Source organism: Neofelis nebulosa, chromosome X (assembly GCF_028018385.1).
Source record: "Neofelis nebulosa isolate mNeoNeb1 chromosome X, mNeoNeb1.pri, whole genome shotgun sequence".
Lineage (NCBI taxonomy): Eukaryota > Metazoa > Chordata > Mammalia > Carnivora > Felidae > Neofelis > Neofelis nebulosa.
In genome coordinates, this window is record NC_080800.1 from 77193144 (window position 1) to 77219722 (window position 26579).

Consider the following 26579-nt stretch of genomic DNA (forward strand, 5'->3'; position numbering starts at 1 on the left):
ACCTACTTTCCCTCCACCCTAAACACCGCCCTGAGGGCGGCGGCGCCAGGGACCTTGGTAATTGCAGCTGCTCAGGGGCAGGGCTTGCCCCAGCACCGGGTAGTGGCAAAGGCGTGTTGCGTCGGGGGTGCATGAGAGCCGGAATCCTGAAATCGGCAGCTCCCCAGGCAGACACACTCTCACACAGGAAGCGGTGATACCGAATCAGCCAGGGCAGCGGGACAACTCCTAGGGGCTTCCCCAAGTTGAGGAGAGTTGGGGTTACAGGGCACAGGTGATAGGGCCGGAGAAAGATGGAGCAGCCCGGGGCGGCGGCGTCGGGAGCGGGAGGCGGCAGCGAGGAACCCGGTGGGGGCCGGAGCAACAAGAGAAGCACAGGGAACCGAGCCGCCAACGAAGAGGAAACGAAAAACAAACCCAAATTGGTGAGTGCTCCCGCAGTCCCCGCCAGCCTTGGGGACAGCAAGAGCCCTGGGAACCTCTGGCTGTTACGCACTGGGGGACCCGGGGCCCCCTCCCAAGGCTAACCGCGACCTCGCTGTGCTACTCCAAGAGTCACCAAAGGAGCGGCCACGCCACGCCGAGGCGCGGAGACAGCGTGGGGGCGGAAGAGCACCCCCTTTCCCATTTAAGCCCTTTATCACTCTTCTCATTCCGGGAGGCAGTGCGGGAAGGAGAAAGGCCCCACCCCAACTTGGGGAGACTCCGAGTACTGGGTAGGGTCTGTTATTTGTCTAATTTGTGGGCGCGAATCTTTGCGCGATTCCGTTCCTTCCCACTTCTGTCAGTTGCTGGGTTTTGACTCTTAACGCATAGTGTCCGGGCAGGGGAACCTCTCTTCTTTTTAGTCCAAATACTTGGGAGCCCACCCAGAGACTTGCACACCAATCCCACCCTAAAGAAAAACACGCAACGTAGGCTCCTGGTCTTTCTACTTTACCAGAAATCTAAGAGTCGCCAACGTGCTCTTTTTCCTGTTGCCTCTTCCATGTGCTCTCCCAAGAAACATTTCTTCTTCTTTTTTTTTTTTTTTAATTTTTTTTTTATTTTTGGGACAGAGAGAGACAGAGCATGAACGGGGGAGGGGCAGAGAGAGAGGGAGACACAGAATCGGAAACAGGCTCCAGGCTCCGAGCCATCAGCCCAGAGCCTGACGCGGGGCTCGAACTCACAGACCGTGAGATCGTGACCTGGCTGAAGTCGGACGCTTAACCGACTGCACCACCCAGGCGCCCCACATTTCTTCTTAAGAGCGTGGGAGTTCGAGGCTGGGTGAGGTACCAACAACTATTGTGCATATAATAAGCAGAGTCATTACAGTACTTCACCTAGTTGATTAAGAACGCTCAAGGGGCGCCTGGGTGGCGCAGTCGGTTAAGCGTCCGACTTCAGCCAGGTCACGATCTCGCGGTCCGTGAGTTCGAGCCCCGCGTCGGGCTCTGGGCCGATGGCTCGGAGCCTGGAGCCTGTTTCCGATTCTGTGTCTCCTTCTCTCTCTGCCCCTCCCCCGTTCATGCTCTGTCTCTCTCTGTCCCAAAAATAAATAAAAAACGTTGGAAAAAAAAAATTAAAAAAAAAAAAAAAAAAAGAACGCTCAAAAGCAGTAAGCCCACCGCACAAGTTTCATCGTCCTGAAAGTGTGTGAACCAGTGGTAGAAGTCCATTTCCTGCCACTGACTTAGTGTGCAGAGGAATGTAATCTATGGGGGCTGGTATTAGGTTGGGAAATACTGGAGTTTCCTCAACTCAGTTAAAAAGGTTTCTCTCTCTCTCTCTCTCTCTCTCTCTCTCTCTCTCTATATATATATATATATATGAAAATGATTTAGTAGGGAAACTTGAAAACTGGTAACATTAACAAAATATATTGGCTAATGTCAATTTTTCCCAACCGTGGCAAATATTATGCAGACATTTATCAATAAACTTTCTAATTTGGATGGCATGAGGGGAAATGATTTTCCTGTACAAATTCAGCAAGTATGCCTTCTGTTTGAAGGTTCTTAGTCCAGATTTGAAGTACAAGCACATGCTGCACATCTAGTTTTCAGTTTTAACTTGTTTTTAATAGGGGAGGAGACAGTGACATTACTAAACCCTTTTTTTATGGCATCAGATCATTTGGTATGTATGTACCTGTTGTACTTCTCTCTTGCCTCCTATTTTCCTTTCAATTCTGTATTGTCCATATTGGAAAACAATGGTCAGGGTGTTATTTCGGGAAATATGCAGCTTTCCATTATATGGGAAGGGACCTGATGGGGTAGAATAAAATAACCAGTTTAAAGTTTCATCACTTCTACCCTAACTTGAGGCAAATTGAGAACTTGCTTACTTGGTATGTCTTGTTAACCAAGTATTTACAAAAGTAGAAATTGCCCTTTGTGAATTGTCTATGCTGGCTGAAGGTTAATGGGTTTAATAGGTGCCCTCTACCATCATGAAACTTAGAAAAGTTTTGTGAGTGTATCACCAAAGTGTAATACACTTAAAAAATTCTGATATGATTTTGATATTTATCGGTTTGTTGTAAAAGAGTGATGATGTTTCCTTTTTTTCCCCTGGACCCAGTACAAAACTGTGATTTAAACAGTGATTAAAAGTTTAAGCAAAAATAAAAGTGAACTCAGTGTCCACGAGTAGTTTGGTACATCCAACAAGAACTTTCTACTTGTAGGAAATATGCTTTCAGGAAAGCACTTATCTCTGTTAGTTATAACACCGTGATTATATTCTTCCCTTCCCTTTGGTCATTTGTCCTGTTTCATATTTTATGTTTTACTTGCTTTGACAAGGTAACTAGATCGTTATGAGATGGTATCACTTTCAGTTCTTAGCTAACACTGTTCGGTGTTGAACATAGCTTGACATAGTAGAACAAGTATTTGAATGCAGGAGTTTGTTAATATCAATCAGAACTTGCTCTTTTGCTCAAACATAACTTTTGAGCCTTACATGATTTTACAAGCAGATGTGTCAGAGTTAATAAAAACAAATTTAGAAGGACATTTCAGCACATTTTAAAGCAAGCAAGTTGATCAAACAAGACTTGGTATACTTTTTTTAAAAAATAAGTGCTTTACTCCTTATTTTGAGCTGTCTTATTGAAGTACTCAACACTTTCTTCTAAGGCCTTTTAGGATGGAGTTCTTCTGGGCTTCTTAAAATATTGCTAGTAAGCTAAAAGCTTTACCTAGACTAAATTTTACTATTTTGAGTATTGTGTTATTAATCACTGTAGTAGTTCTTTTTTTTAATTTTTTTTTAATGGTTATATTTATTTTTGAGACAGAGAGAGACAGAGCATGAGCAGGGGAGGGGCAGAGAGAGAGAGAGGGAGACACAGAATCTGAAGCAGGCTCCAGGCTCTGAGCTGTCAGCACAGAGCTAGACACGGGGCTTGAACTCATCACCTAGAAGATATGACCTGAGCTGAAGTCCGATGCTCAACCGACTGAGCCACCCAGGCACCCTTGTAGTAGTTCTTAATTGTATGTGGGTAAAGTAGTTGTGGTGTGGTATTATGAAAGAGAGCTATATGTAATAGAAATTCTTCATGTAGATGATTGTGGTGGATAGGGGTTCTTAAACTCCTGAAATTCTATGAAAAATTTGAATACATGTAGGCACATTCATTTTTCTGGGCCTCATAGTTTTCATCAGTTTCTCAAAGGTACCTGTCACCTATAGAAGAATAAGCACTATTGGGTTACCAAAGAGAGAGGGTAAAGGAAATGCCAGTTGATTCCAATCCAAGTTACTAGGGAGAGGAGGAGGTCAGTGATGAAAGGAGAAGGGGAATAGTGCTGATCACACAAATGATTGATATTGAAGATAATTCATCTGGGAGTAAAAAGAAGTTAAAAACATGTCTATATAGTATTAGCTATGATGAAAGTTTTCATTATATAGAAAAAGTAACAATAGTTATAGTATATTGGATTCATTGAAGTATAAGGCTTGTGATTCACTTGTTTTCATTGAGTTCCTTATTGTTCCGGAAAACTGGAGAAGGAAGGTATGTTTTCTATAGAGAGGAGCTACTTTAATTTATATCTCATACTTTTGCTGGGTATTACAGTTTTTTCAAAGTGACATTTCAGGACTTTAATGACCTTTGTTTAAGATTAAATAAGAATGTGGGGCACCTGGTTGGCTTAGTGGGTTGGGCCTCTGACTTTAGCTCAGGTCATGATCTCACAGTTCTTGAGTTGGAGTCACTGCACCCCCACCCCAGGCTCTGTGCTGACAGCTCAATGCCTGGAGCCTGCTTCAGATTCTGTGTCTCCCTCTCTCTCTCTCTGCCCCTCCCCCACTCACTCTTTCTCTCAAAAATGAATAAACATTAAAAAAAATTAAAAAAGATTAATAAAAAATGTAACAGAACTTCAGTTTTCTCTATCTTTAATCCTCTCAATGACCCTTTTATCTTGATTCTTTTTACTGGAGGCAATCTTCTCTTGAATTTCTCACATTTTGAATAATGCATTAGTACTATTAGTACTAGAGCTTTGTATTTTATGTAACTGGTTAGGCCCAGATTGTAGCATGTCATCAAGCACCATGAATCTTAGATTAATTAGTAATTTGGTGTCAATCATGGAATGTATTTTGTCAAATCTACTAGAGCTCCAGAAGTATTATGAAGGAGCTGCATCTTGAATCCCACATATGTAAGGCAATGACTTGACCATTAAAAGAGGCTATTGTTAAAGTAGAACTAACATCCCTCACACACATTCCACGGTGTAGAGTGGCTTAACATTCTTAGATGTTTTTGCATTTTGACTTTGTGTGAATGTGGTTTTTTTTTTTTTGTTTTTTTTAGAGGGACAGAGGGAAACAGAGTCTTAAGCAGCCTCCACACTCAGTATAGAACCTGACATAGGGCTCAATCCCATGACCCTGAGCTGAAGTTAAGAGTCTGATGTTCAATTTACTGAGCCACCCAGGCGCCCCAGACTTTGTGTTTCTGTATTATTCCTGAAGCCTTTGGTTCTTTCGGCAGTGGAGTCAAATTAGGGACTTGATATAACAGAAGTTAATTTTCTGGCTATTATATAACTTCCTGAATATTTGGTTGTTTTTTAATTAGATAAATCATGGTTTGATTTTAATTGATAAAGTTGAGCACAAGTTCATTTATGCAACATTTACTGAGCACCTATTCCATCCTAGGCATTATTCTGATGGTTGGTGATACAGAAATGCTCATAGTCTAGTGAGAGAGACAGGGAAGTTAATGATTAAAGAGCTGTGTGTAAGGAATCCTAGGAATATGCATAGGAGGGTTATATAAAAATGTGGAGAGGCATCTCAATCTAATTGGATGATTGTTACAAGGAAAGACTTACTAGAGTAGGTGACATTTGCACCAAGGCTTGAAGAATAAGGCATTAATTGAAGAAGGGGAGGGAAAGGCATTTTTAGGTTGAAAATAACATATACAAAGTAGAGAGATATGTTAATATGCCTAATAAAGGAACTGTGGGTAGATGTTAATGGCTGAAACAAAGGGTACATATGGTAGACCTGGTAGAAAAGAGAGAGTCCAGATCATGATGGATATTTGTATGTTGTCTTAGAGTTTCAGCTTCTTTCTGCAAGCCATAGCAGGCCATTTAAGAGATTTAAGCAGGAGACTGGCCTAATAAGAATTGTGTTTTAAAAAGAAACTTAAGGGGTGCCTGGTTGGCTCAGTCAGTTAAGCATCCAACTTTGGCTCACGTCATGATCTCAAGGTTCCTGGGTTCAAGCCCCATGTTGGGCTCTGTGCTGACAGCTCAGAGCCTGGAGTCCTATTTGGATTCGGTCTCTCTTTGCCCCTCCCCTGCTCATCCTCTGTGTGTGTCTGTCTCTCAAAAATAAATAAACATTTAAAAAAAAATTTAAAGAAACTTAATACAGTGGAGAATTTCTTGGAGAGCGGTGCCAGTATGGAGGCAAGAAGACCAGTTGGGAGGACCGAGTGGCACAAAGAGTTTGATGTTTAGAGACCTGGATTCCAGTTGCAGCTCATTTACTCTTCCATTTACTATTTCATCTATTTACTAGGCATATTTCTCTGCACCTCAGATTCCTCCTGCCACTCCATTGCCTCACTTTCTTGCCACCCACCCTGAACATCTTCACCAAATTTGGAATAGCCACCTTGTTTCTCCTTTATAAAGCTCACCTGCTTGTTACAGTCCAGCTTGTGTCTCAAAATTCCATCATTATTTCATTAAAGTTTCACTGATTACTTCAGCTTACCAAAGGTTCTTCCTTATTCTCAACTCATAACTATCGTGAGTCTGAATGTTACATGCTGATCTTGTATTTACAGAGATTTTAAAGTGCTTCTGGGCAGTGGTCCCACTTTATGCCTATTCTTTAAAACTTGTAAGCCAGTGCTTGGTTGCAAAGCTACTCAGTAAATGATTATTAGCTGGGAATTCTTTCCCCATAGGCTAGACATTTTGAAAATGTAAAATTGTTGAAAATAGGCTTTTAAAAAATTCTCCATCAAATGAACCTATCTGTACATTCCTCTGTGTCCTTTGTTTTGAAATTCAAGAAACTTCTTGTCTGGGAGAACTCCTTATCCCCTTGGTTGGATTCTTGTGATGACCCAGCCTGAACTTCAATGCCAAATAAAGGTATTAAAACTCATGACCCAAGAAACATTGTTAATAGTAGGAGACTTCAGATTATTGGCAAAAGAGTACTGAATGGAGGACACTGGGTTCCAGTGTTCATTCTATATTTTATTTGCTTAAGATCTCTGATGAGCAGTTTAACAGCAGAAGTTTAAGCCGCTTCATTAACATATGCCAGTTGGAGATAATGTTTTCCTGATTGGCTTTACAATGTGCTTTAGATAAAACATAGTAATGAATGAGATAGCATTTAGAAAATTCCATATTGCTGTACAAATATACAGCATTACTATTAACCCCATATATTACCTGAATCAAATGTGATTGTGGTTGAATGGCTTAATGCCTTTTTTGTAATTTGATAGCTCTAACATTATTGTATAAAGTACCATTGTATGGTTATATGTTGATTGATTCCTCTTCTCTCCCCAATTCCATTTGTCCACTTGGAGAATTGTATATTCTGTCCTTCTACTAATAATTCTTTCTGTTTAATGAATAGAAGATGTAAGTTTGACATTTTTTTTCACTATAGTATTTTTTAAGCACCAGACTACCATTTTTTTTTCAGTTCGTCAATTTGACACATTTAAAATTTGTGTTAAAAAACGTTTATTAGATACCTTTGGCATTCTGCCTTGCCAGGCAGCTTACTGCTGTTGTACAAATAAGAAAACTGAGTCAACTGATACGTTAAGGGGACTGACCTAGAGATAAGTTTAAAATCTATCACTTCTATTGTAAAGGTACTTATAGCACAGAGTTATTATGCTTCAGGGTCTCTGAAAGTGAAAAATTATTCATCTCTCTTCTTGTTCCATTTTCGAACAATTATAATTATAATCCACCTAGAGTTCACTACAAGTACCAAGAACTCTGGCAATAGCAGCATGTCATTGAAGTGAAATCATATTCTTTGCCAGTTTGGCCCCATAGAACACTTTAAATAATGGTATGCACTGAAAATTGTACACACACAATATATGCTAATTTATATCCGTTAGCACGTTTGGTTAAATGTTACTGATTATCACTAGCACCATATGGATTATTTCTGAAGACCCAGGTTTCCCCTATTCCTATATTCAGTCTGCCATGCAAAAGAGACCAGTTCCTTCTGTCAGATTTGGGGTGTTTGATATACTATTTTGTCTCAGGACTGAAGAGAGTAAGATCATGGCCAGGTGACTTGAAATAATAATTATATACTTCATATCTAAGTGGGTATCTTGTAGGAGACACTCATTGACACTCATTGTCTTCTTATAGGAAGACAGCTCAAAATTGATGCATGTAAAGAATGGTCGAGATATATTTTTGCATGGCTATTTGCTATGAATGTAAGTAACAGAAAGAAATGAGCTCATATTAATTTAAAACTTATTTATCTCATCAGATTGAATCTGTTTCAGTCTGAATGATTTATTCTGGCTATAGCTTGAGCAGACACTCAAGTGAATTCTGATACTTGCCTGCTTTATGTGAGGAGGTCTAGGGAAAGAGTATTCATGCCTTTCTCATGAAACAATATGACAAACAAAATTCTTACTAATCACCACTTACATAGGCTTTTGTTTAATGAAGGTTTTTCTGTATTGCTTTCAAGAGAGTATGCTACAAATACAGACCAGCAAATTGTCTACCAGTCTCTCCTTCTGTTAAGGCTCTGTATAGCAGTGCCTACTTCATGTGAGAAGTTTCTAGGTGGCCATTCAGGCATGTCTATGTAGGAATCCAACACTTCATTAGGGATGTATTATTTCCCAAAGGCTATTGATTCAATACCCTGGTAATTCTGGTGCTCAACCAAGGGAGACAGTGTGTTGGGTACAGTCCTTTAAAAAAATCTGTCATTCTGAGATAGATATCCACATGCTTTTGTAAAGATTTGGTCAAAATTATGAGGAATTTTTGTCTATCCTTAATTTATTGGTCTCTCACCTAGCTAAAAGTAAAAGAGGTAAAATAAAGTTTTTACTTTATTTGTAATATGGGGTAGTTAATATAACCTTTTTAATAAAACATAAAAAAAATTCCAAACATACTAAAAAGTAGATAGGATGGTATAGTGAATCACCATATATCTATTACCCCCAATCTAGCAGTTACCTAGATTTTCAACATTTGCTTTATCCATCCTTTATTTTTTCCTTGCTAAAGTACTTTAATGCAAATCCTTGATATGTCATTTTACTCCTACATACTTCAGTGCGCTTCTCTAAAAATTACTTTTTTTAAACATAACCACATGCCACTGCTGCATCTTTAAAAATTAACATATTGCTTGATATCATCTAATATTTAATTCATAATCAAATATTCCTAATTGCCTCAAAAAACAGTTTTGATCTAATGTGTGCCTAATTAATGTACATGTAACTGAGCTCCTTAAACAAATACAACTTAAAGTTAATGGTAAAATTTCATTTAAAGTTACTCCACATAAAGTGCTATCATAAAGTATCAGCTCCAATTAAGTTCATTTCTGTCTTTAGTTCTGTAGAAGTATCTGGAAAGGTTGTCTATGCAAGTGTGGAGAGACTCCTTAGAACAGCTACTATGTGCCATAGAAAAGAGACCAAATGAAGACTTTTGGCTCCACTCACTGGTTGGGTAATCACTCATTCTTCATTTTGCAATTCGTGAAGTGGAGTGGGGTTTATGTGTAAGTATTTTCTACCCAGGGAAATGTTGTAGATAGTTGGGAGAAGGAAATGAGTTATTGAGTTCTGCAGATAGTGTTCATATAACTCTTTGATACATGCACACAGCTAATATGTTACTAGATGTAGTTTTTATTTCAACACAAATGCCAGTTTGGTAATTGAGGTGTCTTTGGTTTTTAGCTGCTGTATTATACTTTAGGTTGCTGAATATGGATAATTGGGTGAACAAACGTTTACAAAGAACTCTGAACTATTAAGTTTTGTTATTTATATTTGTGAGGTTAAAATTGAAAACCAGGCTACACTAATGAGGTGATGGAGTTGGGGATGGGTGGAGTGGGTAAGTATGAGAAACCAACTTGGGCAAAAATCCTAGACGCCACACAGATTTACTAAAGAAATTGTGTAACCACTACTTCCCAGACAGCAATTTAGTGCTGTTATTGTACTGGGAGGCATTAGGCATATCATTTCTTGAACTTTGTGGATTCAAGTAGATTTAAACTCTAATCCATTTCCACTCTGCAACTTCTAGGCTATTTATTGACCCAATCAGGTGGTAATTTTCCTCCAAACAGGAGATAAATGATAATTGTTGGGGCTCCATAATTGTTGTGGTGTTTGCTCCTTTTGTTTTGCTGAGGGGAGAGAAAGCTGTGGAGGTATTGTTTTATGTGCTTTGAAATCCATCACTGATAAAACTCTAAATGTTTAATAGCATATTATGCTAGCTGAAGCTGTTTAGGAAGATTCTATATGTAGGAAGCAAGACCTTGTACTCTAGACTGTACTCTTACATTTTGAAGTTGTATGTATAATAGAGACCTGGGCCACTAAGTATGGTTGGGCTCTGCTCAAGGATGTGAGACCACAGAGGTAATATCACTTACCAAATCATGTGCTCAATCACAAGACTGTATCTTCTGGGGGAACTTTTTATAGTTCACACAAACGTGCTATATGGGCCAGGTACTGCATTTAAACTAGATTTACTTTATTCCTTATATCTCTACTTTGTGGATTTTATTCTCATACATGATAGGAAATTCAGCAAAGCACAGGACTTAGTGTAATATCTTACTTGGAGTAGGTATTTTCTGTTTGTCATTGATTCTGAAAAAAAGAATATAAGGTGTATAGCTATGTAATATATTGTCCTAAACCTAAATACATTTGCTTCTGAATGAGTGCAGTCCTCAACTGTAGAGGGCTGTGTTCTTTTTTTTTTTTCTTTTTAAAAAAAAATTTTTTTTTTTTAATGTTTATTTATTTTTGAGACAGAGAGAGACAGAGCATGAACGGGGGAGGGTCACAGAGAGAAGGAGACACAGAATCTGAAACAGGCTCCAGGCTCTGAGCTGTCAGCACAGAGCCCGACGCGGGGCTCGAACCCATGAACCGTGAGATCATGACCTGAGCCAAAGTCGGACGCTTAACCGACTGAGCCACCCAGGCGCCCCGAGGGCTGTGTTCTTAAGAACCTAGCCTACAGGTTCAATATGTTGATTACTTCCTCTAACTTCAGGCTCCTCCCTTTCTACATTCTTCCCAGTGATTTTTTGATATTATTGTTCCACAGTGCTTCACATGGTTACAGACTGTATGGCTAAGACTGCATTTTTCTGAGGTTTGTGTGTCACAACATCGATTTATTTTCATTTATGTTACCTATAGAAAGTTAAGATGGGTTAAAATAAATTTGGCAGAAACATTTCCTCTAATATGGTCTGCAGTCTAGTACCTCACATTACAAAATCAATGCTTTCCAGAAGAGTCAGTGTGTACATAAAACATTTGAGAGTAGAAATAATCTTTTCTTAGGCTTACCTCACAGCTTGTTTTTCACTGGCAGTGCATTAGCTTACATTTTTCCTCCCCTTTGGTTGAATAGCTAATGGTATTTAAACAAGCTATTAAAGGAAAGAATAATTTCACAGTACAAAGAAAAAAAATGGCCTGGATTTTCTCCATGCTGGCAGTTTGGTTTTTCATGTATTTGTTTTACTAAAGCAGGACTAATCCATGTTCTCTTATCTCTGAAATCTGAGGCTTCTTCTGTGTAGCTTATATTTACTTAATCGAGATGGTGTTGTGAATTTCTGTGAGATCCAATTCTTCCATTTTTATATAAGTTGAGTAGCTTTGAGACCAAATACTAAATTTTAAGTGGCCATGTCTCTATATAATGGAATTGCAGCATTAGTTATACTTTAAAGTAGGAATTGTGCAGGGCTCTGGGCCCAGTTTAATACACTCTTCCTACAAGCTCTGTAGGGGATTGTAGATCAAGATATGTTATATTACATATCCCTGCTTTTAATCCTGTCCCTTTAAACAATCTGTTAACACATGCATGTTTCTAACTCTGAAGATAATCTTATTTCTTGGTGTTATTAGTGGTTTCTGTGAATATTATTCGTGGTATATCCTATTGCCTGGGCACAGAAATAACATGCAGAAAGATGGCCATTGGATGTAAAATCACTTACTGAATGTGACAGAGATTTATTTAAAAGCATTTTCCACCACAGGGGTGTCTGGCTGGCTCAGTCTGAGGAGCATGTGACTCTTGATCTCAGGGTTGTGAGTTTGAGCCCTATGTTGGGTGCAAAGATTACTTAAATAAAAATTAAAAAATAACAAAAGCATTTATCATTCACACCCATCATCAATCATGTTGCCATAAACTAGTGGAAATTGCATTTTGATCTTAGTACCACCACTTTGTATTTTCAAGACTCCACCTTTTACAGAATCTAAGAGTATTTCATATGCTATACAGAATTGAAATAAGCTAAATAAGATATCTAACTGATCCTCTTAAGTCTTTTTTTCCCCAAGAGTTAATTTCTGGCAGTTTAAGCAGGTTATATAGAAAGTAAGCTGACAACTTTTTGAAATCTAACTCTGGACAAGTCATTGATCTATCTTCTCTCTGGGTGTCAGTTTATTCTTTAAAATAAGGGAGTTGAAATAAACCATCTTCAAGGTTCCATTCAGCTCTGATGCACAGGTAGTCAAAGGTTATTGACAGCTGTAATGAATCTTCCCTAACATAAATACATGACATGTGGGTTTTAGTTAGATGAAAAGTCAGCAATCATGAAAGATGACAGATTAAGAGTGAATGCTAATGGGTGAAAATGCCAGTTAATTTTACTTTCCTACTTCTGGGGTCTGAGTTAGCCCAGTTCAGTAAAGGTCACATCAACATTGTTTTAACCGTGTGTGGGGCCCTGGAGAATGTGGGCTCTGCTTTAGGTCATCCTAATTCTTAGGTGGTTCCCTTGGTTCACTGACCAAATATAGTACTCAAACTTTCCCAGAGGTATTTCTCAATAATGAATAATATCATATGTGCCAGTTGGTGTTCTAAATGCCTTGCATATATTTGTCAAGAACTATTAAAGGTCTGGGATGTTATCCTACTTATACATCTGTTGCTATTTCATGAATGATTTGCAAAAGACTCAACACTCCTGGGTCAGCAACAAAAGATGGTTTATTATTCATTGCAAACCAGTAGCCACAATATCAGCATGACATGCTGGTTCACTATGGTCCTATTCCCACAAGATAGACTAGTATGGATCCCTGCACAGGGAGTCAGTTGCGCTACAGGAGAGGAATACTGACCTTGGAGGATTTACCACTTTTTATAGTAAGCAGAAGCAAGCCTGCTCTTTGTGGAGGGGCTAATATTATTACCTCATGATCAGGGTCCCTTGCTTTAAACACAGCCCTCAGAAATGGCCTGGCTAAGGTGTGGTCAGGGCCTTCTAGTCTTGGCATACCCAGCAAGAATGCACAGAGATGCTCTAGGATTGATGGTGGGTATCCTCCTCTATCAATAGTGATGCATTTGGTCCTCATATCAGTTATTTTGTAGGTGAGGAGAAGAGTTCAGAAAAGGATAAGTAACTTGCCTGATGATATACATTAGTGAATTTGGAATTCAAGACTAGTGTGACTATAAAATCCTTATTTTTAGCTGTTATTTTCTGTACTGCCTAAGACCCTAAATTTCAGATTAGCTCTAATTTCACCGGAAGACCTAGTGGTTCTCTAGACTGGTGATGGTTGGACCTGGCCTAGATTTGCACTATGCTTATGTAAAATTTAGAGGAACAAGTTCAAAGGCCATTTTTAGTGCCACTGATAATCAGTAGTTAAAATTCTTTGAATCACTGACATGAAGTAGTGTGTCAGATATGTGACCACTTGGTAGAAGAGAGCCAAGAGGATGAAAGTTATGGCTGAAAAGAGCCATGAGAATGAAAGTGATATGCCTGTGGATTTTAAGGATACATGAATATGATTTTTAAAATTATCAGTCTGGCCTCTTAAATAATTTCATGGTCAACACAAGGCCTACGGTACTTTACAACTATTGCATATTGCATATGGTTCTCTTGTTTTTGTATGTTGGCTGTTAAGAGAGTATCTTCTGAACAGGTTACACTGCAAGCCAAACAGTCTGCTTCATCTTTTAGTTTCTATCTCTCCTCCTCTCCCTATTCCCTTTCTGTTTGTGAAATTTTGTGTGAAGTAAAACTGCTTTGGAAAAACTAATGCCCTCTCCTATGATTACACAAGTACACGGTATGCATTGTTTCTTGTCTGGGGGAGTGCCAAGAACCACCTACCTTCTCCTGCTGCTTCTCATGTCTGCTTTGCCTAAAGATTGGCTGCTATAAAAGTGTGGCATATTCAGCCAAGTGCTATCTTTTTTAATTAAGCTGCTGAAAGTGTTGTGACAAACTATTTTTGCATTCACATGTGACGAGTAATAGAGTCCTAAACTATGGGCTTCTGTGCCAAATAACATGGAAGTGCATAATGTGATTTGAGTTCTAGCCCTTCAGTCTTAATCATCATCCTCCCAAGAGTAAAAGAGTTTTTAATTTAAAAAATGTGATGAATAAAACATCATGATTATACCAGTATATGCCTGGAAATCGAGCTATTTCATACTTATGATCACTATCCTTAATGGTTAAAATTTCTATGTTGGCTCTTTTCATAGAACTACGTACAATAAGTAGGAAACCAGGAGATAAAGGACATCTTGAGCTCATATAATGATTATAAACATAACTGGGAAAGCTGGTAATTGAGCCAACTAAGTATTTTTTTTTAATTTCTGTTTTCCAAATATCCTTCTTATCTATTCTTACAAGTTTGGATTTCCTACAAATATGGTCTTGGTAGTTGATGTCTTTCTTTTGTTTTTGACCTCATCTAAAGCTCTAAATAAAGAGCCTTATGTTTTAGATAAATATATAAGGAAGGATACCACATTCTTGTCCTCAAAAGTATGTTCTTTTTCTTTACACCAGTGGTTCTCAGGGGGCAGAGTTTTATCTCCTAGGGGACATATGGTTGTGTCTGGAGACCTTTTTGTCGTCACAAATGGAGAAGGATGCTACTAATAACTAGTGAGTAGAGGCCAGGAATTTTGCTGAACATACAGTATGTAAGACAGACCCACACCCGCACCACCCCCCCCGTGACAAAGAATTATCCTGCCCAAAATGTCAGTAGTGCCAAAGTTGAGAAACCTTGCTTTAGAGTCTATGAGTTTTTGTTTATTTAGTTTAAAAATTTCCTGTGGCTCCTTAGCCACTCATTTATTCTTCCATTCTGTCATTTCCTCTATTGAGACAGGGCCAGATCATCCCTGTCTTCAAGGAAGCATTGTTTGTCTCACTGACTGCCACCAATTTTATTTTCATTTCCTTCCTTTCCACTACTGAAAATCTGCTGGACTGGAGTGTTTTCAACTTTGTAGTTGCAAACTATACCTCTTATCACTTATTTCTGACCTCTGGGAAAAATATTCACTCTCCTCCTAATGAGTTTAAAAGGCAATTTTTCCATCTGCTGATTCCTTGATACCTAAACAACTTTTGGTGCTGGTCACTTTTAACTCATTGTCTATATGGATTTTAGATTCCATGATGCAATTTTCTCTGGCCTCTGGATTTGTTGACTGTAAGGGAAGTAATGCCTTCCCTTATCTTTCACCTAAAAAATTTTCTCATTATCTGCTCTTCTCTATATACAATTGTAGGCAATCACATACATGCCTCTTCAGACACTACCTGAATGCAGTTGATGCCAAAACTTTTGAGCTACTCTGACATCAAAGCTTGATACTGTGTTATTGTTTGCTGAAAGACATTTCCTGATTATGAAACAGTTCTAAAAAAATGGCATAAAGGTTTTGATTCATTTCTCTGAGACCCATGTGAAACCTAGAATACTTAATGGTTGTTTTAATCTCTTTGCAGGGAGATTAAAAATTAACTTGAGGGCGCCTGGGTGGCTCAGTCAGTTAAGTGTCTGACTTTCAGCTCAGGTCATGATCTTATGGTTAGTGGTTCGAGCCCCACCTCGGGCCGTCTGCTGTCAGCATGGAGCCTGCTTGAGATTCTCTCTCTCTCTCTCTCTCTCTCTCTCTCTCTCTCTCTCTCTCTGCCCCTCCCCCTACTTGCTGTCTCTCAAAATAAATAAATAAATTAACTTGATACACAGATACTCATACACATGGTGTTTATCAAGTTTACTTATTCAAGCTAAGCTCTTCCCTTATCACCAGACTGTATTACTGTAATATTAGTCACTGACCTTTATGATTTCTGGTCCAGTTTAATCAAGGTTAAACTTCCCTATTTGACTATTGAAAGTAAATGACTACTTCTTTTCCAATTTATCAGGACCAAGTTTATTTTTATATTTAGGGTTACTGTCAAGCTACCTAATTTTGTCTTATCTTCTATTTTTTATTTTCCCCTTTATATAAGTGAAGCTATTTCCCAAATTGTTGCTTCTACCTGAAATAACCTCTTATCCTTTTTTTTTTCTTCTCAGAGGATTCTAAGTACTTTCCTTCCATTTCTTCATGTAACTTCCTAAAATCTTTATTGTCTGATGGAAAGTGACGTGGTCAACTCATTCCCCTTCAACCTCCAGTTTCCTATAGAGAGCCAGTTCATTCTGCAGCATGCATAGCCATTTTCACAGTTGTGCTTATTATAAATGTATGTTACAGAGTATCACTCTACACATATCAAATCCTCAATATGTATGAGGCATTGTGCTGTGGGTATAAAAACAACTCTGCATAGGTAGAGGAGCCCATGGCCTAGTGAGAAAAGATGGGCATTCATGTCTAAAGTAGTAAGTTCTATAATCAATAGGTGTGAGAAGAGTGTTCTTTGGGAATGCTGTATACAGTTGCTGGTAGGGAGAGGAGAGATTTCACAGAGGCCACATTTGATCTGGGTCTTGGAGAATGAAATATAGTTTGGTAAGGTTAAATGAAGACATTCCCAGTAAAAAGAACATCATTTATATAAATTTAAAGTTATGGAAAGGAAGGTTTTCTTTAAGTGTCATTGATTTTGTAAGTGTTAAGATCTTGGAGGGAAGGCTATGACTGAACTTGCTTTGTAACTCAATATGGGTGATAATATGAAGCATTTTTCACCAACTCAAAAGTGAGGTGGAGAAAGGGAATTAACACTAAGAACCTACATTGTTTTAGGCATTATTGTGGGAGCTTTACATCACCAGCTTACTTAATTTTTATCATAAACATATATAGTAAGTGTAGTTATTTCCTACATTTTACAAATAAAGGAAATGTCTGTTAGATGATTCTGATTCCACAATACATGCTGTTTTATGCTAGCATGCTACCTTCTTCTTAGAAGTAACAGACTATATTTAAAACTTAGAAATGAACTATAATGTTTTCCTACTTTATTGAAATATGCTTCATATTTTATATTTTTACGTTTTACTTTTCCTATCACAAACCTTATTAAGAGTCTAATAAATGCATCTTAACACATTTCGTCATTGTTGGATTAAGTTAAATAATAGAGTTTGAGAAGTTGGCTAGGAGTTACCCACAAATAGTCTAATTTAGAGCTATATATGGTTAGTTTTACTGTTGATGATTTGGGCAAGCTAGTCAGTTGGAAGTTTCTACCTCTGAAATTCTTGTTCATATTTAATTCAATAAGCATTTGGAGAAAGCGACTCCAGTGTCATGCTAAGCATTATTAAGGTACTAAAATAAATAGTCCATACCCACTGGGAACACAGGTGTCTTATGTGTACAAACCCATGGTGCAAGGTGGAATGTGATTAAGTGCTACTGTAGAGGTAAAAAGTGCTGGGAGCATTAGGGCTTCATGGAAAGATTGACAGTAGAAGGTAGTCTTAAAGTGCAGGGAAATTTTTCTTAAATAGTGATAGAGAGTGGAGAGGGGGCATTTTGTATACTGCAAGAGGACTAGGAAGTTATAGCAAGTTTGAGAAATTAAAAGTTAGCCTAGCAGGCCCAGTTGTACATAGTGAGTGGTGGAGGTCAGTCTGGAGGGAGATTGCAGCTCCATTGTGGTGAGCACTGAATGCTTCCGTAAACGGTTTGCACTTCATTCTGTAACCCAGGTAGAGTATCTGAGTTGGGGAGTGACACTTGACAGACCTTACTTTAGACTTTTTGTAATTAGAAATATCATGAAGTTTAAAATCTTTTGTCCAAACTCTATGATAATTGGCCTGTTGGTAGTTTAAATACAAAGGCATCTATTGATTCTGATACCTTTTGGCATACTATCATTTTGCAGCTTTGAATATGTGAAATTAAGCATGTGCTGTGAATAGTGTGTACTTTGATAGCTTACAGTTTTGTAGTAACTTAATTGACCCTTGCTCCCAAACTACTCTTCTGTAGATTTTTCCCTCTAAGTGTAAAATTTTTGTCTTTTTTTTTTTTTTTTAACAAATAGATACTGCTCTAAAGATCAGGTAGCTTAGCATACAAGACTGCTGCTGTCAAACTGAATGTGTTTTGTCTAGGCTGAATTATAGTCCCCAAAATATTCCAAGAGAAGCTGCAAGATTTATGATATACAAAACTAGGTAAAATGATCCTCACTGAAGTATTGTCATGATTTGGTTGTTTATCACCATTTTTACAAATTAATTTCCTGTGTCAAAGCAAAGTCACATTGCTCACAACTATGGCAAAGTACTTTTAAGGCTATGATTTGAACTTAAGCCCCTACTTAGGATAATTAACTGTAAAAAGTGAGCTTTGTGTTAAAATACACCATCAACTTAGTTTTATCACACAAATTTTTAAGTTTTTATTGCTATAGGGGTCCAAATGAAATTGAGACCACAGCCAAAGAAATGAAAATTTGTCCATATACAAAAGATTTCATATCTCTGTGGTATCCAAGTATGTGTTAGTTTGTTTTCAAATCTGCATTCTTACACAAAACCTGATTTGTAACATGAATGAAATAATATCTATTATCATTGTTATTATTTTTTAAAATTTTTATTTATTTTTGAGGGAGAGGGAGTCCTCTCATGCACGAGTGGGGGAGGGGCAGAGAGAGAGAGGGAGAGTGAGAATCCCAAGCAGACTCCCCACTGTCAGCACAGTGCCTGACACAGGGCTCTATCCCAGGAACCATGAGATCATGACCTGAGCCTAATTCAAGAGTCCAAGGCTTAACTAACTGAGCCACCTCGGGTGCCCCCATTGCTATTATTAATGATTGTGTTGATTTGCCCATACAACTTTATTTTTTTTTATTTTTTTATTTATTTTTATTTTTTTTATTTTTTAATATATGAAATTTACTGTCAAATTGGTTTCCATACAACACCCAGTGCTCATCCCAAAAGGTGCCCTCCTCAATACCTATCACCCACCCTCCCCTCCCTCCCACCCCCCATGAACCCTCAGTTTGTTCTCAGTTTTTAACAGTCTCTTATGCTTTGGTTCTCTCCCACTCTAACCTCTTTTTTTTTTTTTTCCTTCCCCTCCCCCATGGGTTTCTGTTACGTTTCTCAGTATCCACATAAGAGTGAAACCATATGGTATCTGTCTTTCTCTGTATGGCTTATTTCACTTAGCATCACACTCTCCAGTTCCATCCACGTTGCTACAAAAGGCCATATTTCATTTTTTCTCATTGCCACGTAGTATTCCATTGTGTATATAAACCACAATTTCTTTATCCATTCATCAGTTGATGGACATTTAGGCTCTTTCCATAATTTGGCTATTGTTGAGAGTGCTGCTATAAACATTGGGGTACAAGTGCCCCTATGCATCAGTACTCCTGTATCCCTTGGATAAATTCCTAGCAGTGCTATTGCTGGGTCATAGGGTAGGTCTATTTTTACTTTTCTGAGGAACCTCCACACTGCTTTCCAGAGCGGCTGCACCAATTTGCATTCCCACCAACAGTGCAAGAGGGTTCCCGTTTCTCCACATCCTCTCCAGCATCTATAGTCTCCTGATTTGTTCATTTTGGCCACTCTGACTGGCGTGAGGTGATATCTGAGTGTGGTTTTGATTTGTATTTCCCTGATGAGGAGCGACGTTGAACATCTTTTCATGTGCCTGTTGGCCATCTGGATGTCTTCTTTAGAGAAGTGTCTATTCATGTTTTCTGCCCATTTCTTCACTGGGTTATTTGTTTTTCGGGTGTGGAGTTTGGTGAGCTCTTTATAGATTTTGGATACTAGCCCTTTGTCCGATATGTCATTTGCAAATATCTTTTCCCATTCCGTTGGTTGCCTTTTAGTTTTGTTGGTTGTTTCCTTTGCTGTGCAGAAGCTTTTTATCTTCATAAGGTCCCAGTAATTCACTTTTGCTTTTAATTCCCTTGCCTTTGGGGATGTGCCGTGTAAGAGATTGCTACGGCCGAGGTCAGAGAGGTCTTTTCCTGCTTTCTCCTCTAAGGTTTTGATGGTTTCCTGTCTCACATTCAGGTCCTTTATCCATTTTGAGTTTATTTTTGTGAATGGTGTGAGAAAGTGGTCTAGTTTGAACCTTCTGCATGTTGCTGTCCAGTTCTCCCAGCACCATTTGTTAAAGAGACTGTCTTTTTTCCATTGGATGTTCTTTCCTGCTTTGTCAAAGATGAGTTGGCCATACGTTTGTGGGTCTAGTTCTGGGGTTTCTATTCTACTCGATTGGTCTATGTGTCTGTTTTTATGCCAATACCATGCTGTCTTGATGATGACAGCTTTGTAGTAGAGGCTAAAGTCTGGGATTGGGATGCCTTCTGCTTTGGTCTTCTTCTTCAAAATTACTTTGGCTATTTGGGGCCTTTTGTGGTTCCATATGAGTTTTAGGATTGCTTGTTCTAGTTTCGAGAAGAATGCTGGTGCAATTTTGATTGGGATTGCATTGAATGTGTAGATAGCTTTGGGTAGTATTGACATTTTGACAATATTTATTCTTCCAATCCATGAGCAGGGAATGTCTTTCCATGTCTTTATATCTTCTTCAATTACCTGCATAAGCTTTCTATAGTTTTCAGCATACAGATCTTTTACATCTTTGGTTAGATTTATTCCTAGGTATTTTATGCTTCTTGGTGCAATTGTGAATGGGATCAGTTTCTTTATTTGTCTTTCTGTTGCTTCATTGTTAGTGTATAAGAATGCAACTGATTTCTGTACATTGATTTTGTATCCTGCAACTTTGCTGAATTCATGTATCAGTTCTAGCAGACTTTTGGTGGAGTCTATCGGATTTTCCGTGTACAATATCATGTCATCTGCAAAAAGCGAAAGCTTGACTTCATCTTTGCCAATTTTGATGCCTTTGATTTCCTTTTGTTGTCTGATTGCTGATGCTAGAACTTCCAGCACTACGTTAAACAACAGCGGTGAGAGTGGGCATCCCTGTCGTGTTCCTGATCTCAGGGAAAAAGCTCTCAGTTTTTCCCCGTTGAGGATGATGTTAGCTGTGGGCTTTTCATAAATGGCTTTTATGATCTTTAAGTATGTTCCTTCTATCCCGACTTTCTCAAGGGTTTTTATTAAGAAAGGGTGCTGGATTTTGTCAAAGGCCTTTTCTGCATCGATTGACAGGATCATATGATTCTTCTCTTTTTTTTTTGTTAATGTGATGTATCACGTTGATCGATTTGCGAATGTTGAACCAGCCCTGCATCCCAGGAATGAATCCCACTTGATCATGGTGAATAATTCATTTTATATGCTGTTGAATTCGATTTGCTAGTATCTTATTGAGGATTTTTGCATCCATATTCATCAGAGATCTTGGCCTGTAGTTCTCTTTTTTTACTGGGTCTCTGTCTGGTTTAGGAATCAAAGTAATACTGGCTTCATAGAATGAGTCTGGAAGTTTTCCTTCCCTTTGTATTTCTTGGAATAGCTTGAGAAGGATAGGTATTATCTCTGCTTTAAACGTCTGGTAGAACTCCCCTGGGAAGCCATCTGGTCCTGGACTCTTATTTGTTGGGAGATTTTTGATAACCGATTCAATTTTTCGCTGGTTATGGGTCTGTTCAAGCTTTCGATTTCCTTCTGATTGAGTTTTGGAAGAGTGTGGGTGTTTAGAAATGTGTCCATTTCTTCCAGGTTGTCCAATTTGTTGGCATATAATTTTTCATAGTATTCCCTGATAATTGCTTGTATCTCTGACGGATTGGTTGTAATAATTCCATTTTAATTCATGATTTTATCTATTTGGGTCCTCTCCCTTTTCTTTTTGAGAAGCCTGGCTAGAGGTTTGTCAATTTTGTTTATTTTTTCAAAAAACCAACTCTTGGTTTCGTTGATCTGCTCTACAGTTTTTTTAGATTCTATATTGTTTATTTCTGCTCTGATCTTTATTATTTCTCTTCTTCTGCTGGGTTTCGGCTGCCTTTGCTGTTTTGCTAGTATTTCCTTTAGGTGTGCTGTTAGATTTTGTATTTGGGATTGTTCTAGTTTCTTGAGATAGGCCTGGATTGCAATGTATTTTCCTCTCAGGACTGCCTTCGCTGCGTCCCAAAGCGTTTGGATTGTTGTATTTTCATTTTCGTTTGTTTCCATATATTTTTTAATTTCTTCTCTAATTGCCTGGTTGACCCACTCATTCGTTAGTAGGGTGTTCTTTAACCTCCATGCTTTTGGAGGTTTTCCAGACTTTTTCCTGTGGTTGATTTCAAGCTTCATAGCATTGTGGTCTGAAAGTATGCATGGTATAATTTCAATTCTTGTAAACTTATGAAGGGCTGTTTTGTGACCCAGTATATGATCTATCTTGGAGAATGTTGCATGTGCACTCGAGAAGAAAGTATATTCTGTTGCTTTGGGATGCAGAGTTCTAAATATATCTGTCAAGTCCATCTGATCCAATGTATCATTCAGGGCCCTTGTTTCTTTATTGACTGTGTGTCTAGATGATCTATCCATTTCTGTAAGTGGGGTGTTAAAGTCCCCTGCAATGACCACATTCTTATCAATAAGGTTGCTTATGTTTATGAGTAATTGTTTTATATATCTGGGGGCTCGGGTATTCGGCGCATAGACATTTATAATTGTTAGCTCTTCCTGATGGATAGACCCTGTAATTATTATATAATGCCCTTCTTCATCTCTTGTTACAGCCTTTAATTTAAAGTCTAGTTTGTCTGATATAAGTATGGCTACTCCAGCTTTCTTTTGGCTTCCAGTAGCATGATAAATAGTTCTCCATCCCCTCACTCTCAATCTAAAGGTGTCCTCAGATCTCAAATGAGTCTCTTGTAGACAGCAAATAGATGGGTCTTGTTTTTTTATCCATTCTGATACCCTATGTCTTTTGGTTGGCGCATTTAATCCATTTACATTCAGTGTTATTATAGAAAGATACGGGTTTAGAGTCATTGTGATGTCTGTATGTTTTATGCTTGTAGTGATGTCTCTGGTACTTCGTCTCACAGGATCCCCCTTAGGATCTCTTGTAGGGCTGGTTTAGTGGTGACAAATTCCTTCAGTTTTTGTTTGTTTGGGAAGACCTTTATCTCTCCTTCTATTCTAAATGACAGACTTGCTGGATAAAGGATTCTCGGCTGCATATTTTTTCTGTTTAGCACACTGAAGATATCGTGCCAAGCCTTTCTGGCCTGCCATGTTTCAAAGGAGAGATCAGTCACGAGTCTTATAGGTCTCCCTTTATATGTGAGGGCACGTTTATCCCTTGCTGCTTTCAGAATTTTCTCTTTATCCTTGTATTTTGCCAGTTTCACTATGATATGTCGTGCAGAAGATCGATTCAAGTTACGTCTGAAGTGAGTTCTCTGTGCCTCTTGGATTTCAATGCCTTTTTCCTTCCCAAGTTCAGGGTAGTTCTCAGCTATAATTTCTTCAAGTACCCCTTCAGCACCTTTCCCTCTCTCTTCCTCCTCTGGGATACCAATTATGCGTATATTATTTCTTTTTAGTGTATCACTTAGTTCTCTAATTTTCCCCTCATACTCCTGGATTTTTTTTATCTCTCTTTCTCTCAGCTTCCTCTTTTTCCATAACTTTATCTTCTAGTTCACCTATTCTCTCCTCTGCCTCTTCAATCCGAGCTGTCGTCATTTCCATTTTGTTTTGCATTTCGTTTAAAGCGCTTTTCAGCTCCTCGTGACTGTTCCTTAGTCCCTTGATCTCTGTGGCAAGAGATTCTCTGCTGTCCTGTATACTGTTTTCAAGCCCAGCGATTAATTTTATGACTATTATTCTAAATTCACTTTCTGTTATATTATTTAAATCCTTTTTGATCAGTTCATTAGCTGTTGTTATTTCCTGGAGATTCTTCTGAGGGGAATTCTTCCGTTTCGTCATTTTGGATTGTCCCTGGAGTGGTGAGGACCTGCAGGCCACTTCCCCTGTACTGTGGTGTATAACTGGAGTTGGTGGGCGGGGCCGCAGTCCGACCTGATGTCTGCCCCCAGCCCACCGCTGGGGCCACAGTCAGACTGGTGTGTGCCTTCTCTTCCCCTCTCCTAGGGGCGGGATTCACTGTGAGGTGGCGTGGCCCATCTGGGCTACTTGGACACTGCCAGGCTTGTGGTGCTGGGGATCTGGCGTATTAGCTGGGGTGGGTAGGCAAGGTGCACGGGGGCAGGAGGGGCAGGCTTAGTTCGCTTCTCCTTAGGTGATCCACTTCAGGAGGGGCCCTGTGGCAGCGGGAGGGAGTCAGATCCGCTGCCGGAGGTTTGGCTCCGCAGAAGCACAGAGTTGGGTGTTTGCGTGGAGAGAGCAAGTTTCCTGGCAGGAACTGGTTCTCTTTGGGATTTTGGCTGGGGGATGGGCGAGGGAAATGGCACTGGCGAGCGCCTTTGTTCCCCGCCAAGCTGAGCTCTGCCGTCCGGGGGGCTCAGCAGCTCTCCCTCCCTTTGTCCTCCAGCCTTCCCGCTTTCTGAGCAGAGCTGTTAACTTATGACCTCCCAGACGCTAAGTCGCGCGTGCTGTCGGACCACAGTCCGTCCGGCCCCTCCGCTTTTGGCAGCCCGACTCGGGGGCTCTGCTTGGCCGGCGAGCCGCCCCTCCGCCCCGGCTCCCTCCCGCCAGTCCGTGGAGCGCGCACCGCCTCGCCACCCTTCCTACCCTCTTCCGTGGGCCTCTTGTCTGCGCTTGGCTCTCGAGACTCCGTTCTGCTGATCCTCTGGCGGTGTTCTGGGTTCTTTAGGCAGGTGTAGGTGGAATCTAAGTGATCAGCAGGATGCGCGGTGAGCCCAGCGTCCTCCTGTGCCGCCATCTTCCCTCCCCCGCCCATACAACTTTAAAGAAACATATGGAGTTTTAGATTTAGGTGCTCCTTAAAAGTAAAAGTAGACTCCCTTTCTGGCTGGTCTCTAAATATTATTCATCATTTTAGTTTAGTTGAGGGCAAAGATACTTCGGCTAAAATAGAATGTTTTGTGGTTATTTTCTCTTTTTTGAATTTTGAGATATTACCTATCATGTGTTTTACTGAAAGAGAATGATCATTTGTTTTTGTGCAATGGTTTGTAGCTATAGAAATGGGATATTGTTTTGCAACGTATAGGTTGGGAACATTTTCAAGCTCCTTGTTGGATTAAAAAATTATTCTAAAAAGAAATAGGTTTTTAGGACATGAATCATCCTTTGCTAGACAGCTTTCTTATCAGAGATTTGTGATTCTTGCAAAATTCCTTTTGAGCTCTTGAAACACGAAGAGTATTACTATTAAAGCAGAGTACAGGAACTCTGAGTTATAAATAAATGACCACATGAAAGACCCTTGGGCAGGGGGCTCCCCTGGTAGGTTAAAGTAGGTTAAAAATATTGCCTGGCCTTTTTCCTTCCTTTATGACAGATGTTGCCTTGGGACTTGGTGGCCCAGTCACATGTAGGAGTAGTCTCTGTTTTGTTTCTTTCTGTTTTGTTTCCTTCTCAGTGACCTCCAGAAATATGGTGCTGGAAACAGTTTACTTCTTGAATCTCTCTCCCACTTTCCCTACCATCTCATCTGACTTTATTGCCAGAAAGTTGAGGCATGAACTTCCCTCTGCTACTGGCCCTTCTCTTTTTGCTTCACAATATGGAGTACATTTTCCCATAGATACTAATTCTTTTTTTGATACACATTGTAGTGCAATTCTGTTTCCTAATGTTCCATTTAGTGCTGAAGGATAAAGAGTTGTGAAATATAGGTGCTTGTTATCAAGGAATTTACAGTATTATAGGGAGAATAGGACTTGTGTCTACATCAGTATTTGATTAGTGCCATACAAATAGCTGGGATTTAGAGATAGAAGAGTTTAATAATTTGGGCTAAAATAAGCTGGAAACTGAGTCATTAGGTACTCCTTCCTCCTCCTCTCCTCATATTTCCCATCTGAAAAATTCATTTAGAATTTGGAACAGAAGACTTAACCTTGATTTCATGGATTATAGTATAGTCAGTTTCTGGCTTTTAATATAGACTGGATCACTTAAATTATGATTTAAAAAGTAACACTTTGAAAGTAGATTTTTAGTAAACAAAATATTTCTCATTGTAGAAGACCATCTTATATTTTAATACTAATTATATTATAATGCTTATGTTTTAATGCTAATTGCCATTCTATTGATCTGAGATGTCTCGTACATTGAAAAAAGCAACCTTTTAATGAGTCTCACTGGTTTCATATTCTACTTGAAAATATGTTTATGAATGAACACTATTGTTCAAAGCTGAAGCAAGCATAGTAAATTGAGTATTTCCTTAGGATAGCAAATGAGAATATTTACTTTTTTTTAATGTTTATTTATTTCTGAGAGAGAAAGACAGAGTGTGAGCAGGGGAGGGGCAGAGAGAGGGAAACACAGAATCTGAAGCAGGATCCAGGCTCTGAGCTGTCATCACTAAGCCCGACATGGGGCTTGAACCCACGAACTGTGAGATCATGACCTGACCTGAAGTCAGACGCTTAACCGACTGAGCCACCCAGGTGCTCTG

At 39.1% G+C, this 26579-nt stretch overlaps 1 protein-coding gene across 3 annotated transcripts in view; it reads left to right on the forward strand.

The window, feature by feature from the left end:
* The first annotated feature begins 6 nt into the window (after positions 1-6).
* DIAPH2 (diaphanous related formin 2) overlaps positions 7-26579 on the forward strand; it is a 988177-nt gene continuing 961604 nt past the window's right edge. For all 3 annotated transcript variants that reach the window (XM_058714641.1, XM_058714642.1, XM_058714643.1), the window contains exon 1: positions 7-425. In XM_058714641.1, the coding sequence (XP_058570624.1) occupies positions 294-425 (132 nt within the window). In that variant the 5' untranslated portion in view covers positions 7-293. The remainder of the gene's footprint in view (positions 426-26579) is intronic.